At 43.9% G+C, this 17,511-nt stretch overlaps 2 protein-coding genes across 3 annotated transcripts in view; one reads left to right on the top strand and one right to left on the bottom strand.

The window, feature by feature from the left end:
* Positions 1-6,776, top strand: part of LPA (lipoprotein(a)) — a 116,319-nt gene extending 109,543 nt beyond the window's left edge. The window contains exons 39-43 of the mRNA XM_053590620.1: positions 611-685; positions 1,104-1,244; positions 3,067-3,173; positions 5,649-5,794; positions 6,366-6,776. Of these exons, the coding sequence (XP_053446595.1) occupies positions 611-685; positions 1,104-1,244; positions 3,067-3,173; positions 5,649-5,794; positions 6,366-6,527 (631 nt within the window). The 3' untranslated portion in view covers positions 6,528-6,776. The remainder of the gene's footprint in view (positions 1-610; positions 686-1,103; positions 1,245-3,066; positions 3,174-5,648; positions 5,795-6,365) is intronic.
* Positions 6,777-6,932: 156 nt separating this feature from the next.
* SLC22A3 (solute carrier family 22 member 3) overlaps positions 6,933-17,511 on the bottom strand; it is a 91,534-nt gene continuing 80,955 nt past the window's right edge. The window contains exons 8-12 of one of the 2 annotated variants that reach the window (XM_053590481.1): positions 14,823-14,931; positions 13,955-14,067; positions 12,678-12,777; positions 11,080-11,133; positions 6,933-9,037 (exon numbers count right to left, since the gene is read on the bottom strand). In XM_053590481.1, the coding sequence (XP_053446456.1) occupies positions 11,112-11,133; positions 12,678-12,777; positions 13,955-14,067; positions 14,823-14,931 (344 nt within the window). In that variant the 3' untranslated portion in view covers positions 6,933-9,037; positions 11,080-11,111. The remainder of the gene's footprint in view (positions 9,038-11,079; positions 11,134-12,677; positions 12,778-13,954; positions 14,068-14,822; positions 14,932-17,511) is intronic. The other variant, XM_053590480.1, reaches the window with a different exon arrangement.

Here is a 17,511-nt window from a genome sequence, read left to right as displayed (position 1 = left end):
AGTCTTCCCTTTCCCCATATTTCAAATGCATTCTTTCCCAACCCGTGCGTGTTCTATTTCCTGCTTTATTACTACCACGCCTGCCGTCTATTTGTATTTCTTCTCATTGCATGGACTTTGGAGCCGCTCATGCCATTAATACGGCCTCGTGCCTACATGGTCATATGCAATTAGTAATTTAGGGGACATCCCCAGGAAGTAAAGTTTCTTGGATAGACTAGAAGACTCCCATGATTCACATCTGGCTCCCTGAAGAATGTTCTTTAGACCTTCCTTGGGGGAAGGTCTTTGGCTGGTTGCTACTGTTGGAGTCCAGGGCTACAGGGTCAAATCCCTGGCTGTCGGCCTCCAGGCTGGGGCCGGGGAGCTCTGTCTCCTGCACATGGCTGTGCCTGCACCTCACCAGCTACTCCTAAGCATGGTGTGGGCGGAACCTTCTGAAAACCCTCCTACTGGGGCACAATTCAAAGTCGATACCATCCTGATACTGAGGGGCTGCTTTTTCCTTTGGGAATAGCAACATCTCCAGAATCAAGTGAATCTGGCTTTCTGTATCATGGAGCATAATAAACCAAATTTGAACTAAAATCTTGACATGTTTTCTCTCTAGATTTGGAAAGCACTTCTGCGGAGGCACTTTAATATCCCACGAGTGGGTGCTGACTGCTGCCCACTGCTTGGAGAAGTATGTTCAAGGGACAGCTGATGAGAGGGCTTATCTTAAAGACGTCTTCCTTCCCTGCCTTCCTTTCTTCCATCTTTCATCTTGGGCCGTGACATTAAAGGCCAGGCAACACAGAAGGCAGAATTGCCAGGGCAGTCAGACGAGAGGGAGGGAAGTGTTTCTCGAGAGAAACTGCAGGGGGAGACTTGGGCTGGGTGGTTTTGTAGGCCTGGTGAGCAGCAGGACAGTCATTCCCTGCGACGGGAACTGGGCCGTGGCAAAGCAGCCCCGGAACATTCCTAAAGTGCCAGGTGCAGGCAAGCCTTGAATTTTCTTTCTTGCCTCTCAGAAGTCACTGGCTCTGGGTGGCTGAGGGTCACATTTATGGCACAGAAGGGTCCCGGTGAATGGGGCCAAACTGTAGTTTGCTCTTTTCCAGGTCCTTGAGGCCTTTGTCATACAAGGTTGTCCTGGGTGCACACCAGGAAGTGAATCTGGAATCGCACGTTCAGGAAATAGAAGTGGCGAAGCTGTTCCTGGAGCCCTCCCGAGCAGACATAGCCTTGCTAAAGCTGAGCAGGTATGACTCACCTGTGGTTTTGCCCTAAGCTGGTGAAGACATTTGTTTTATGCCTAGAATCGATAACTATCACTACTGTGTGGCAGTGGGGAGGTACCATCTATGACACTAAGGGCTCCAGGGCTTTGGGGACAGCATCAAACTTCAACCCCAGCCCTGTCACAGGCTAGCTGTGGTCTCAAAAACAGCATCAGAACTCAGTTTCCTCATGTGGAAAAAAGATGAGTTGAAATATAAAGGATGTGTTCCCCATAAAACTCTCTCATGTAATGTTCCTTGGTGAATACACACTCATGAGCAGAGAATGATCCGGTTATTCCAGACTGTGAGCTCTCCTCTCACCAGAGTGTACTTAAGAGAAGCAAACAAGATTGTGAATTTCAGTGCACTTGAAAAAACTACAACGTGAAAAAATAATCCCTACACAGTTTGCAAAAGCCAGTTACTATAGCCTTCTTTGATTTTATTTTTCCTATTGCAATGTTTTATTAAACCTGATGACCATTAAATTCGCTTATGTCACTTAAAGTTAGGACTTGTTTGGAGACAGGTCCCCGGGAAGCTAGCTAACAGACAGCTATTTTGAGAATAGGCATGTTTGGGACAGGCGCCAAGGCACATGGAGAGCCCAGGCCATGCTGCTGGGCTCTGGATTCAGGGTGCCGTTGATGTGACGGAGGGTGCCAGGGCGAGGCTGGCAGTTAGGGGCCCGAGCTGCTCCTCTGGACCTGGTCACAAACACAGCAGCTGCTCTGTGCCTGTCAACCGAAGTTGAGGCACTCTGGAAAGGAAAGAGAAGACCTCTGTGGCTTTGTCTAAAAATTGTCTGATTTTCCTTGTGCTGCTCAGGACCCTCCTACATCCCCAGCAAACATGCAAATCTGAAGTCTCCTCTCCTCCTGGTCCTCAGAGGCTGGTCAGGGTGACCTGATGGCTGTAACAAGTATTTTAGTAAACCTGGAGTCCTGGAAATGTTCTCTGATGGGCCGATACTTGCTGAGCCTTGGAGTCCCCACTCCACCTCCCACACCTGAAGGCATTTATTGTCCCAGGAGGGAACCAGAGTGACCACGGCCTTATGAGAGGCTGGTTCCCCTCTGGGGCCTCCTAGAAAGTGTATCTGCTCAAAGTGGGCAACAATGATGATTCTTAGAGTACGGCATTTTTCATCTCTGATCTCCGCCCTCAACTTACTAAAGTCTAAAACTCAGACTTCCAATGTCTGAGAGTCACTGCAAGGCGTGGGAGTGTTCTCTGAAAACACCACCACGTTGCTGTGCACAGTGCTTATTTCCAGTCCTCTTTCATTTGATCTCTGGAATTTTACTGGATTCTTATAACTGTGCTGTTTCACAGTTACTATCGCCAATTACCTGTATTTGTCCCCGGGGCCCCTGGGATCCAAAGTGGGGAGCACCTTGCTCCCTCACGCAGCCTCGGGACGGGGTTTCAGCTGGACGCTCCACCGGCTGATTAGCGCCCTCTCACGTTAGTATAGAAGGTTGCACTATGTGTAAAATTCTAGTAGCACGCAGGTTGTACATGAAAAGTGAGTCTTGTCATCCCTGCTGACAGGCGACGACCACCAGCAGTTGCTTGTGTACAACTGACGCCTTAGAAATGAAACCTTATGTCCATTTAGTTCTTGGGTGACCAGAGGCTGATGTGAGGATGAGACTTTGACTTCTCTGTTGCTCTGTGTCAGTGAGGCAGGGCGACACCACCCACGGGGCGCAGGGGCTGCAAGGCAGGCAGCGGCAGGCTGTGGGTGAGAAGGCTCCCAGCCGGGCAGTCACGGCAACTGACGATGTTTCCCTTTCAGTCCTGCTGTCATCACAGACAAAGTAATCCCAGCTTGTCTGCCAACCCCAAATTACGTGGTTGCTGACCGGACAGTATGTTACATCACTGGCTGGGGAGAAACCCAAGGTGAGATAAATCCAGGGGATAATGAATACAGCTTGTTTGACAAAATGAGGATTTAGGAGAAAGTTGTACAAACCATTCTTGGGCACCAAGGTTTACCATTTGTGGCTGCAGATGCTATTGTGGCTCCGGTTCAACGGGCAGTGAGGAAGGCCACTTTCCCCACAGTGTAAGCAATAGTCTGCCTAGCTGTGAGAGGTGGGAGTTGGGTCACGTGCCTAACTCCTGAACCAGTCACTGGCTCACTACTGCCATTGTCACCACCACCACCATCACCGCGATCATCATCACCATCCTTACCATTATCAAAACCATCATCATCAATAAACCTCATGTGACCAGGGGGTAGCTGAGCCCTCTTGTGACCCAGGCCTGCCTGACCCCAGAGCCCATTCAGTGTTTCTCCCATCCCCCATCTCTAACCACCATCCTGCACAGCGCTCCCTGTCTCTGCAGGTCCTACCCACATTTCTACTAAGAAAATGCTTCTCAGGTGTTAGGTGAAAATAAGAAAACATAAGTCGGGCTATTTACTAATATTCTACATGTCCATAATGACATCAGATCTATCAGTGATTGCATCCCTCAGTGTGAGATCAAAATTCTCCTCTTACCTTCACATCTCCAGACTTTCCCTGGCGCGGGTATGTCAAACACAAAATGTGCGCTGAGGCCACAGGCTCTTCCGGTCAGCCCCTCCTCCGCAGCCCCCCAGTTCTGTCCGGAGGTCTCCTCCACCTCCCGCCCTTGGCATGCCGTCTCTGCTTTGGGCACTGGACGACAGCACCACCTCACAGCCCGTGCTGACTTCCTGTCAGCCCAGGGTGGCTATGTCACTAGTGTCCGGATGTCTGTCTTGCTCAGAGAACACGTACTAGAGCCATGGCTTGACTAAATTAATTTTCCACAAAATATTTGAGAAGGGTGCTTCCTCCACACAGCTACTCAGCTCGAATGAGGCAGACCCCTCCCGGGCTTAGCCCGGAGCTCCCACCTGCTCTCTGAGTGCAGCTCTCGGCAAGACGCTCACCGGCCTTCCAAGCTCTTATAAACCCCAGATTGAGTGTCGGTTTTCTGAACCCAAGACAATAATCTAAGTTTGCTCAGAGTGCAGAGTTTTTAGGGGGGAGAGATGATGTCTGGTTTCTTGGCTGTGCCATGCTAGCAAAGCAAAGATTTGTACAGAACTCAGGGAAAGCGGGGCCTGCGAAATTGAAGACTGGGTCATTTGGGAGAGCACTGAGACATCCCTGGGTGTGTCCCTCTGGAACAACGGCATTTCCTCTGGCAATTCTGCAAATGTTCTATTTCAAGTTGACGAAGGAAATAAAGCAGTTTTTCACAAAAGAAGAAATACACATAACTAATAAAATGAGCACACAGGAGAATGGCTGCTCTCCCTGATGGCCAAAGAAATGTAAATTAGAAAACAGATTAGGACAATTTCCACCTACTCTATGAGGTAATATTTAAAAAATTGAATACCTGTAAGGGTGCGGTGAAGCAATTTTTTTTCCTCGTGACATTTTACACTGTCATACCCTCAAAAAAAATAATTTGACAATGTTATTAGGAGCCATAAATGTACCTATATGATTTCTGGGGACTTAGACTGAAGATGATACCATGGAATAGAATAAACGGTGTGAGCAAAGCCATGGAACATGAGGAGTAAGAGCAAGGGCTGAAGAGCATGGTGAAGACGACCTGGGCAGTGCCTTCCGAGACCCAGGTTCCAGGTCAACCACAACTTCTCTGAGCCTCAGTTTCCTTAAATGCAGAACAGGAGGGATAAAAGCACCTATTTCCTAAGACTGTTGTGAGGATTAAGGACACCACACTATGAGCTTATGTCTGAAAAAGTTAAATCTCGGTAAATAACAGCTATTCCTTTTATTGCAATAAAATATGCACAACATAAATTATTCTATTTTAACCATTTTGAAGGGTACCACTGAGTGGCAGTTAGTACAGTCACAATGTTGTGCAACCATCACCATACTTCCAGAACATTTTTCTCACTCTGAAAGGAAACACCCATTAAGCAGTCACTCCCCTTTAAAACATGATGATTGTAGTGTAGTTAGAAAAATCCTTGTGAAATAAAGTCGATTAAAAAGAATCAGGATATGAAACCATGCAATGTGATACAGGCCATAAAAGCAGCAAATAAAAAGCCTGAAAAGGAATATTTGCAAATGATAGCAATTATATCTATTAAACTCTCCTTATAAATTAAAAGTTTTTTATAATTTTAAAAGAAAAGCAAAAAGTAAACAAACAGCAACAGCAAACCCCAACATACCACAAAGGAGTCCAGGTCATGGGAACCTAAAATCTTCTACAATGTTTAGAACAAGTTCTAACATCAGTGGGCCCTGGGCCTCGTGTTTCCCCACTTGTGGACAGCAAGGGGTCTGTAGTTGCTCGTGAATGTGATTTGGATCCAGGAACATTCCTTCCATCTTTTAAACACAGGCACCTTTGGGGCCGGCCTGCTCAAGGAAGCCCAGCTCCCTGTGATTGAAAATAAGGTGTGCAACCGTTACGAGTATCTCAATGGACGGGTCAAGTCCACGGAGCTCTGTGCCGGGCATCTGGCGGGGGGCACTGACAGTTGCCAGGTAAGGGAAGGCTGTGGAGACCACGCTTACTCTCATGCAGCCCTGTCGTGGACCTTAAGACATTTCCATCCCAGAGTGGTAAATTCAGGAAGCTTTTCTCACCTGAAGGTTCAGCATTACTCAGAAAAACCCCTAGCTCTGTCCCCAACTGCTTATTCAGTTCATTGAAGGTGACTGCTTGAGGTCCAGATTGGTGGCAAAAGAGTGGTAAATGCCGTGACTACTACAGGCCATACAGCTCCCTGGAGGGTGGTTGGCTCAGGACTAGGGAGGTGGCTTTTCCAGGAGGGAAGGAGGTGGAGGAGACAGGACAGGACCAACTGCACCACCCATGTAACTGTGCCCAGCCTTGTTCCATGTAAAGGAAACCCAAGGCAGGGGACGGTGAATGCAGGACTCATGAGGGATATTTTCTCCCAGGGAACCCTAAACAGTGGTGTTTTGCTGACTATACTTTGCTAAGTACTTAAATACTGCAGACCTCAAGTAATATGTTAACAAGTTCCTTTCTGAATTCTGTAATGAAAGGATGGCAGCTTAATTTCACATGGGTTTTTCATTCCCTTTGTAGGGTGACAGTGGAGGGCCTCTGGTTTGCTTCGAGAAGGACAAATACATTTTACAAGGAGTCACTTCTTGGGGGCTCGGCTGTGCACGCCCCAATAAGCCTGGTGTCTATGTTCGTGTCTCAAGGTTTGTTACTTGGATTGAACACATCATGAGAAATAATTAATCGGATGGAGGACAGCATGAAACATCAACTTACCTAGAAGCTGGGATGTGGGTAGGGAACTTAGCATGCTCAGAAATAATTGACAGTAATCCCACAGCGACAGTGTCCCCAGCTAACACCAACTAACAAACTCAGTGTTTTTTGTATTATTCTGTATAAATGTTTCCTGTCCCTGGACTGCTGGGTCCTGTAATTATAAAGCAATGCAGCTCTAACAGTTGTTGAAAATAAACCCAGTACTTACTTTGAGTTAATTGACTTTTGCTTTTCAACACGTTCACATTCTCCATTCATCCTGCACATTTTAAAGGAGCAGATTGTAGTGATGTCACTCCTTTTCATAAGGAGAAGCTGCATTAAGGACTGAGAAGGCTGTGAGATCGCAGAGAGGGGACTGGCAAGGCCTAGCATATCATCCGTGCATTTTCCTCGTCACCTCATGACGGCTTGACACACATCTCTCTGGTCGGTATTTCTGGCACTGAGACAAATGTTTTCAAAGCTGCAACTTGGGAGACACGAGAACAAGTCCTGTTATTGAGAATGAAATCAGCGACTCACAACTTGACTTAGCCCAGCCCAGGAGACACAGAGCAGAACATTGTATATCATGGAGTAAACTGAGCAGGTGAAGTGTAAGAGTTCAAATGTTATTCTCAGTCACAGTTGAGTCTAGGAACAGTGTCAAGAGCCTGCAAAGGAACAATGAACAGATATTGAAGGGGCACCACTTACCTTCACTGCTAAATTAGTTTAGGAGGAAGAGACATAATGAATATTCTTTTTATGATTTAAAAGTTTTTATTGCTACCACACAAAAATATCAAGTCACAATTCAAAGGTGATAGTATTGCAGCCAAAAATGCAAAGAAAAGCAAAAATGCAAATGTCTGTGAATAAATGGTGAATATATCCTTAAATCCTCAAAGAGCTGTGTTTATTTCATTGACAGATAAAACATCCAGACTTAATTCTGATGTGCACTGAGGATTAAGAAGCTTATTTTACAACTAGGACACACATCATACACGTTGTCATTTGTTCTCCACATAGAAATTTTCTTCCTCATTGGGGGCGTGGTTTCCCTTTGGTACCCATTTTGCTTGTTCTTACAAAGTATTTCACCTAAAAATTCAGCATATAATATATACTGAATCTGAAAATATAACAAATATACACATTTCAAAAGTCTTGAAAACAAAAAAGAAAGATCACACCCCTTATTAGTAACTATAAATTCACCTGGAAAGCTGCTGCTAATCCTTTAAAGCATGGATATAATTGGCCTTTTGTTTAAATTAAGCCTTTTGCAGAGACAGAAGTGCCAAGATTGAATGAGAACTGTCCACATGTTCACTCTTGACCACAGGTGCCATCAGAACTGAATTCAGAATGTGAGATAAATATGCCTTTACTTGTAAAACCCTAAGACCTGTGAAGTCGTGATCCACAGGTTTGCTCAGTAGAGTGGATTCTTGCATCTTTACGATGTCCACTAAGGGGAGTACCAAAAATATCCCGATACATGATAATCTCAGGATCAAACCCAATTTTATAAATAATAGAACCAAATCCTCAAATTGCATGGCATATTTGTTCTTATTGAGAGAATAAAGTCTAAACCATGCCTGGAACCCCAGATGCTACAGAGGAAATGGGTGAGGATGATTGAGCTGTCAGTTCTGCGGGCTAGTGGGACTCCAGGCAGGCAGAGAATGCACAGGCCCAGCACGCTGGGGCCCAAGCTCCTGAGGTTCAGTCTCTGTTAACCGTATTTCCAAATCTTCATCCTCTATGGAATCTTCAGAATGCTCAGTCTCTTGCTCAGATTTGATGAACACTTTTTAAGAAATTAATGAGTTAATTGATTTAGCATCAGGGTCCCCTTCTATAGTCCAGGCTGGAACAATCATAATGGCACAATCACAGCTCACTGCAGCCTCAAACTCTTGGACTCAAGCGATCCTCCCGCCTCAGTCTCCCAAGTAGCTGGGAGTACGGGTGCCTGCCACCACTCCTGGCTCAAGGAGCAGATTTCTGTACATCTTTCCCAAATCCTTGGTTTGCACATCCTACATTCCTGATGGAGTTTTCATGAGAATTTGGGGTGAGGAGGAGGTTGTTCTCTCATCTTTCTGTGACTGAATGGGTCAGAGGCCACTGCTCCAACACGAGAAAGACCCTAGAAAGGACCGGGCCCCTACCAGGCTCTGCGTTAAACCAGCCACATCTTCTGTGTTCCCAGAAATGTCAGTAGAATTATCAATCCTAACTCATCGACACTATATAAAAATACTCTGGGTGGTTTGAATGTCTTTATACTGTATTAAACACAGTTGGAACAGTGCGGCCTCACGTGGCTGCTGTGGACACGTGTGCCTGCACGAGGCGCAGCTTTGCAGGGAGGACGGCCCCGAGCAGCTTCTTCCTTCCGTCTTTGGGAGGGGCCTCACAGGTGAGAGTTGGAAACCTGGGTTTTCTTTTTCCTGCCACATTTATAGGAATATGGTCTAAAAAAAAAGAAGGAAGAAAAGATAAAGTCTTTATGAAAGATTACACAACTAGTCAGAAGAAAGTCTGTTATTACTTAATAGCACAGCTGGTTTTGATCAATATTCTCATGAGTAACTTCTCAGGCAAACTCACCTCAAAGGCAGGGAAAATAACTGTGTCCAGCCTCACTTGTGACCTCCTTTCAAACCCCAGAGAGGTGTTAGATAGCATGATAGCATGCAAGTTCTTTATGAACGTCTACTAAATAACATGTGTTTGGAAATGAGCTGTTGACGTGAACACAAAGTAGCAGAAATGATATAATAATTTATTTTAGAAGAGAAAACGCTAAAAGGATTTAGTGAGTAGTTTTTTCCCAGACTAAATAATCATGGATTGTAATTAATATGATTAATTTGTAGTGCTGTAAATCATACTCTACTAGGTAGAGACTAGGAATCATGAATTAATTCACCCACTTTTTATTTTGAAAAATGATAAACATAGAAAAATTAGAAAGAATTTGTATAACTTAAATTTATTTGGTATAATCTTTATGTTTATATATTAATCAGATATTAATTTTCCCCACATGCCATTTAGAGGCCCCTCTACACCAAAAAGACAAAACAAAATGGTAAAACAAACAAAACAGAAACCCCTCTCTTACAGTGGTTTCATTTTAATATGACTCAACTGGTAGAAGAGCCTTGATCTCAGACGACTCTCGTCCTCCATTTTTTCCTGATGTGTTTGAAAATCTGACCTCTGAATGGTTTGGGGAAAACGAATGAACGCTTCACTTTCACTATTTAAACATGCAGCCATCAGCAGAGTAGAATCAAAAGGAAAAATGCATTTCCTCTTGTTAGGACCCTGGTGTGGAGCCAGGGCAGCAAACGAGATGAGCAAGGCTTCCTCACCACTGGGCACTGGATGGCGTGGAGCCCCGAGGACACAGTCACGGGTCCTTGTTGCCCACAGTCAGCACTAACCTCCACCCCACTTTTGACCCTACAGCAGTGATTTTTCAACAGGTGCACCATGGCACACTACTGTGCCATGAGAGGATCTTAGATGTGCTGTGAAAAAAAATTTTTTTTTTTTTTTTTTTTGCAGTTTTGGGCCCGGGCTGGGTTTGAACCCACCACCTCTGGCGTACGGGGCTGGCGCCCTACTCCTTTGAGCCCCAGGTGCCACCCTGCTGTGAAAATTTTTAAAGATCATTCATTAAATTATTTTTGAAAGAAGTTCAAAGCACAGTAAGTATATTCTTTTTTTCCCTCTTTTCTTTTTTTGATCAATATAATTTGAGTGTGCTGTGGAAGTTTAACTGTAGGTTCAAGTGTGCAATGAGATAAAGAAGGTTAAAAAACATTGCCCTATAAATAATCTTAGCAGGAACATTCTCCTCCTTGAGGACACATAAGCCCGTGAAAAGTTATCCTTAAAGCCAGGATCTTTTTGTTAAGATATTCCCATTTCTGTCCTTGCTATTTTACTTGCTTGAATATAGTCCTTTCTCCTGGTTTACTAGCACTGTAGCCCCTGGGATGGCGATGTGGACCTCCCCTCACTCTGACCCCGTCCCCATATCCTGATATAAACCAAGCAACTACCTGTGACGACACACACAGCTCATCCTTTCTGGATGGAGCGAGGCCCAACAGTGCTGGACTGCTCAAGAGGGCTCCTATTAACTGACTTTCGTTTTACAAAAGGGCAGCATCTTAAAGAGAAACTCCCACCTCTCCCCACATTAAGGTAACATGTTCCCAGGTAAAACGCCGGTAAAGCTTTGGGTGAGGACTAAGCCACCATCCATCAATTTATTTCCAAACAAGCACACAAATGCCTTTGAGTTATTTCAGGAGGCAAATGTCAACCTGTCCTCTGGCCTGGCCTGTTAGTGGTCAATCAACAGGCTATGAGATGGTGATGTTGTTTTGAGTATAACAGTAAGCCTTTGTTATGAGAGTTCTGGGGATAATGAATCAATCTTATCTTTCAAAATAGCATCAAAAACAGGAAAATAAAATCACTGTGTAAATAGCCATACCTTGCAAAGTTGGAAAGGTCTGGTGAAATTACTTATGAGGCTCTTAGCCTACTTCTGGAAAGGAAAATGGCACCTGATTAAAAGAGGATCTGAGAGAGAAATTTCCAGTCCCATGAGAGGGATACTCACTATTCAAAAAAATTCATAAATAGGATCTATCATATAATCCAACTACACAAAACAAGGGACTCACACCCCCATACTGGGCAGTGCTGACCCAGTGCTGTGACCTTCCCTGACTTCCTAGTTACAAACAAGTGAGGATAAAAAATTTCATTGCACAGATTGTTTTGAGTATTAAATGAAATAATGTATGTGAAACCATCAGTCCCATGGGTGCTTGAAAAAAGTCAGCTCCTACCCTTTTCCCAATCTACAAGTAAAGTAAAAAAAGTACCATGAGGTTACCAAAATTTCATAAATTTCACAACAGATACTTTTTTTTTTTAATGTAGAGGTCCCCACTCTTAATTTCCAGGTCATTATTAAGATTGATTTTTACTTTTAAAATTAACTCTTAAGTTATTTTTTAAATTACATAAATAATTTTTTTAATAATTTCAAATACAGAAATCTCTAGATATAAAAGCGATGCCCCTCCCTCTTCACCCCTCCTCCTACCCCATTTCTGTCCCCAGAGGGTATATATTATTATTTTGCATCTTTTACAATACACTCTCATATTCACTGTCTCTTTTCATTATACAAATTTTCAAATAGAACATTAGAGGGAATTTATATAGTATGAATTTTTGTTGACATAACTCTTTATGTTACTCTAGTGGCTGGATGTTAACTTTCCTTGCATACTATTCAGACGCTCCTCTGGAACTCAACTTCTCTCTCTTCTCTGTCTGTCTGCTATCTCTGTTCTCTACCTGTCCATCCATCAATCACCTGCCTATCTGTTACCTGCCTGTTGTTTAATCTGTCTGTCTACCTCCCTACCTACCGTCTATCTATCCAGCATTTGTCTGTGATCCTTATCTATCAAACATGCACCTGTGTCTCACTTACCTATCCATCTACACCTCGCTATCATCTGCTAATTATCTACCCAGCAGCCATATATCTGTCATCTCTCTCACTCCATCTAATCTATCATCTGCCTGTCATCTAGCCTCCCACTGATTTTATTTTTTAGTAAATACTATAGCCCATGGTTCAGTGCCGTTTCATTTTGTAGCCAATCTTGAGAAGATTCTTGGTTAGACCTGACTTCTGTCCTCTCTGTAGTGTCATCCACATTATGAACTCACTGTCTCCCAGGTCACACCCCCGACACACACCCCAGTGATTCCCACTTTGTCACATCATCAGTTCATTTTCTCTAGATCACTTCTGAGTCTTAACTCCTGGCAGGAAAATGCTTTCGTCTTCACAACCATGTTTTAAAAATAACACAGATCCTTTTCTAGCTTTTTTCTTTTCTTTTTTTTTTTTTTTTTTACAGTAACCTTTGAATTTTTTGCTTAGGATGTGAGGTGGGAACTTAATGTCATTGTCACCTATGGACATTCAGTGTTCTCAACATCACCCTTTCCCCGATGTTTTGAAATGCTGCTTTCCCATAGGAAGCATGGAATTTGGTATAGTACCTGCCCAGCTTTTCTACATCATCCACGGTTTCTGGCAGAGCAATACCCTTGGTTTCAGGCAGGAGCATCACGAGGCCACCACAGAGAGAAGCCAGGACACCTACAGAACAGGGGACAGGAGTTACTGCCCAGGAACACACGGCCTGTCCCCGCGGCCACCTGCCTGCTCACGCTGTACACTGCCGGCGCTCACCTGGAGGGCCCATGGGTTTGGAGATCCTCTGAGGAACTAGCCAACTCCTTGCCGGAGTTTCCTCGCCAGGACCTCCAGTGTCCTGGCCTTCCTCACACCCGTACACTAGCCCCCGTGGCACCTGTGCTCCTGGCACGTATTTGTTCACTCCCGCATTTAACAGCTGTTTAGTGAGTACTTACATGGTGCCCAACACACAGGCCGCATGTCGGGCTTCACAGGAGGAAGCCCCACTTCCACTCACGGACAGTGTCACCTTCCGACACGGCTCCCTCTGCTAGTCCTCCTCCAAAGAACACTACAGACTAGTCCCTGCTTCTGCCCCAGGGGAGCCCTCACCTTGCCCTGTCTTTTTGGGTTCCTCACATAGTAATTAAGTCCATTTCTCCAGTATCTTCACTCTATTGGTAAAACCTTCCAAATTCAGTCAGATTTCCACTTTAACAAGCCTCCTGTCAACCACATATCATCCTCCAGTCACCGCCCTTTTATTTTTCTCTGGAGCCAGAATTCCTGGGCTGCCATTTCCACAGGACAGCAACAGCCAGGGAGGACCTCGGCACTCAGCTGCCGTAAGGTCTCTCCTGGTCTCTGGCTCTACCCTTCCCCGGCTCTACCCAGCCTGGAGGGAGGAGGGAGGATGTGAACTGGAGGGACGGGAAGGGGTCAAGGAGCGTGGGAGCGGCGGTGTGCTCCCTGTTCCCTCGGCATAGCACTTCTGTCATCAGACCAAATGAAGAGATGATACTGACAGGGAACATTTAAAAACGCAATTCTCTTAGACTTATTTTTAAACATACTGAAGATCCAACTAGGTCCCCTGAAAATTCCTTGTCTGTTCCCCAATACCATAAGAGAGTTTCATAGTGTTTGATTTTAACTCAGAGACTAAACAAAAAAGGCTAAATCAAACATTGTTTATCAACACACTTTAATACAAACTAAGTTAAAGCCATTCAGGGTTTTAAATTTTACTATAATTAGATTGGCTCCCCCAAACTGAAACAGTTGTCTTAAAAGGGTCAACGACAGTAAAGAATGTCGATGAAAGCTCTTAAAAAGAGCATAAAAGATAAGTTCTTACCAAAGATTATCAGAGGTAGTTCCAGCCACACGGCTGCCAGCCGGAAGAGCAGAAAGGGGGCTATGATTCCCCCCAAATCACACAAACCTGAACACAGCGAAACTCCAAAGTTTCTGTAGAATGAAAAGTAGTTTTAAATTAAAACTATTTCAATAACTAAATTCGAGATAATCAAAATATTTGAAGATATCCAATAACAAATAAAGTGTGACAATACTCTCCATTTCTCTAGTTTTTAACCGTGGAAACCACTACTCTGGTGTACTTTGAGCAAACCATTTCCTTTCTGCACTATTTCACAGCGAGGGTGTGAGGAAGTCTCCAGTGGGGTGAAAGGTGTCCATCCATCAGCAGCTCATGCCCTGCCTGCTCTGTAACAATAGGTGCCACTCTGGTCCACGGTGCCATAGCAGTGTGCCACGGACTATTTCCCCAGCAAAGGAGGCTGATCTGCACTAATCCCTGCACACTGTTTCACTTTGTCCTTCAATAACTGGCTTCTCACAAATGCAAGGCACGTCACACGGTCAGAGAGAGGCCGCAGCCTGGCACCAGGTGCTCTGGGAACGCAGGTCTAACTCACAATCTCAGCGAGTACACTAAAAGGCCATCTGGTTCCAGGTTTAGTGCCTTTCCAAAAACTGTAGCTGTATATGAAGATACTGATAGGAGAAATATTTCTATCACAAAAATGCGGCAGGTAGCATCACAGAAAGCAGTTACAACTCAAAGCATCTCTTCTTTACTGGCTGAACTTGGGCTAATCTATTACCAAATTTAGAAGACTATTTTATACTTTTTAAGTTGACTTAAAACACGTGACTACAGAGTTATTTAGGAGAAACCGTGAAGTGAATCTTGGAATTACCGTAATGTTGTTGGGTACAATTCTGAATTTACCAAATAAACAATTTCAAAGGCCATGGTTATCCCTAGTCTTCCCAGGGTAGCAACTGTGGTCCTCAACCATGGTATCCCTGCAAACACAGAAAGTTTGGAAGGGAGAAGTTAGGGGTCTGCTTTTATTAACATTTTACAAAATGACAGACATTTGTTTGCTTAGCGCCTCCTAGCCAAAAGTATTTACTAATTTTAAGCACAAATGATAGAACCTCCTAATATTATAGCCAAATTTTGGCAACAACCAAAAAGCAACCAGAATGATAACTAATATGTTAGTGTGCTAGATGTCTTTCTGAGTAGGGATGGATTACAGAAATACAAGTCAAGAATCATTTGTTGAGCTGCCGCTATATTGGAATAATGAACTGTGTTAGGGCTGCTCTGGCTGCAAGAAGAAACTCTGCTTTCCCCCACAGTAACTAGTGGGAAATGCCAAACATTCCTTGCTAAACAATTTTTTCTTTTGTGTTTTAACGACATAAGAAGTTAAGCATTTTTACTCTAAAAAGTCAGTGCTCTAAAGTTTCTTAAGAGCTGTGTGATTTATGTTATCCTTTCCTAGGGTATTTGGTACAAGAACATAATAGGATTGCATGAGCAAGAACACATTTGCCCTTCAAAACAAAGCTAAGGATTCCTGGCACGTGTGGCTTTCATTTGTGGACAGATGAGTACCTTCTCTATTCATATGCATGCTTACATAGCTCTAAATTGTCCTTCAAGGAGCCTTATTGCACCTTCCTGAACAGATAACTTTTTAGGGAAAACGTTGGCATGAATGAAGAAAAAAGAGAATCAAACTCAGTAGACTTCTGTGTGTTCTCTCCACAGAGAGTCAACAAAAAAAAAAAAAAAAAAGGCCTAAATTCATTAAATAAAACAATTGCCCAGGAAGGTAAGCACAGAAAAAAATGGTTTAAGAGTCCAAGGCACTACAGGCAGGCCCCACTCGATTGCATTTTGACTGCCATCTGGCTGAGGACATCCAACACCTGTAGCTGTCACACTGAGAGTTGCATCAGGGGGTGAGGAGGATCCGAGTCGTGGTATTATGCACTGGGCCACCACCTGCCCTGGCACAGAACAGTTGTCAACATGTGTTTTATTTAGGCTTTGCTTTTTCATGAAGGCCCGGGGTGGGGGGGGGGCAGGGGGAGATGAATTCCACCCTTGCCCTTCAATGAGCAGGTGGTGCCAGGGATGGGAAGTGGGAGCCGTGGCCCAGATTTTCTGGGTCCCAGCCCAACGAGGCAACCTCCCACTGCTCTTGGGCTGCAGTGAAGAAGGTTGCTTGCTACCATGGAAATAATCTCATGATCCAGGTTAGATACTTAAGTTATAGGTTTCTTTTTATTAAATCAAGGTTGCTTTTTTCAGTGAGTCTCCCTGATAAGTTCAATGGCAATTTAAGTTTACAACTGAGGCTAGGACTATTAGATGAAAAGAATCAAACAAAACCCAGGAAACCAAATTAAAACACACACCCACAATGAGAAACATATGTAGTTAGCTCAGACAAATAACCAGTCAATTGGGCAAAATGTCCAGAAAGCATTGCCAAGTTGCCACACTCAGGGAGACATGGTCTATCCCACCTGCCAGACTTAATCTGAAAGATTCCCCACTCTTTTCCAAGCAGTCCAGTCCAGTATCTAACTATATCAGGGCAGAGATTTTGTTGAAATGTATAACAAAAGAGAAGTCCCCAAGGCACTGCCCTGTTCATGAACTAAAAAATCAATAATTTATTAGGAAATGTGAATAATTACATATGCACACAAAAACGTATGATTATTCCAATGATATGCTAAGTTCATTTGGGGGGTGAACTTTGTTTGGTAGCAATGACAAAATCACAAGGCAATTTAAAAATGAACATTAAAACTAAAATCATCTCCTGGATAGTTAAAGGAGAACACAGAGAAACAATGTCCCTCTTTGAACAGGGACCTGGTCAAGCTGCTAGAGATTATTAGGAATAATACCTGGATTACTAAAGAAAGAAACACAGGATCTAAAAGAAACAAATTTTTGAATCTCCCCTGAATATACCTTTTGTAAACTAAAATAAAATCTGACGGAATGGACTTGATCTTGGGCAAGAGGACCCCAGAAAAACCTTGAAATTGCTTTGCCAGCCATGAGGAGAAGGGAGGCCAGACACGCCTCACTATCCCCTCTCCCTTGTGGAGTTACTCTCAGTAACAACAAGACACTAAGTCATTGACAGGAGGTAAGACCAAGCAAGATAAAGCTTAAATCACACATCATAAATCATAAAGCTCATCAATTTATTGAAAAGATTACTCTAGACATCGGTCCAGTGGCTGGTCTCCTATTAACACACTTACTAATTTTAACTTAAAGTATCCCAAGCCTTGAGACAAAACTTCATTTCTTTAACCAATTAAAAATCAAAGAATTTTTAAATCCGGCGGTAACCTGTAAACCTCTCACCCCTTTAAAATGCCCTGCCTTTTCAGGCTAACCCAGCGTACACCCTCTCTGCGTTAATGTGTGGTGTCATGTGTGACTCCAGTCTCCACAGGTGTATAAAACAAACTGCAACCTGGCCACCGTGGGCAGTTTCTCAGGACCTTGTGTGTGTGAGTCACATACATTCAGCTCAAGAATAAACCTCTTTAAATTATGTT

This window comes from Nycticebus coucang, chromosome 5 (genome assembly GCF_027406575.1).
Source record: "Nycticebus coucang isolate mNycCou1 chromosome 5, mNycCou1.pri, whole genome shotgun sequence".
NCBI classification, from domain to species: domain Eukaryota; kingdom Metazoa; phylum Chordata; class Mammalia; order Primates; family Lorisidae; genus Nycticebus; species Nycticebus coucang.
Note: the sequence above shows the minus strand (reverse complement) of the source record. Positions and strands in the feature narration are given on the sequence as shown.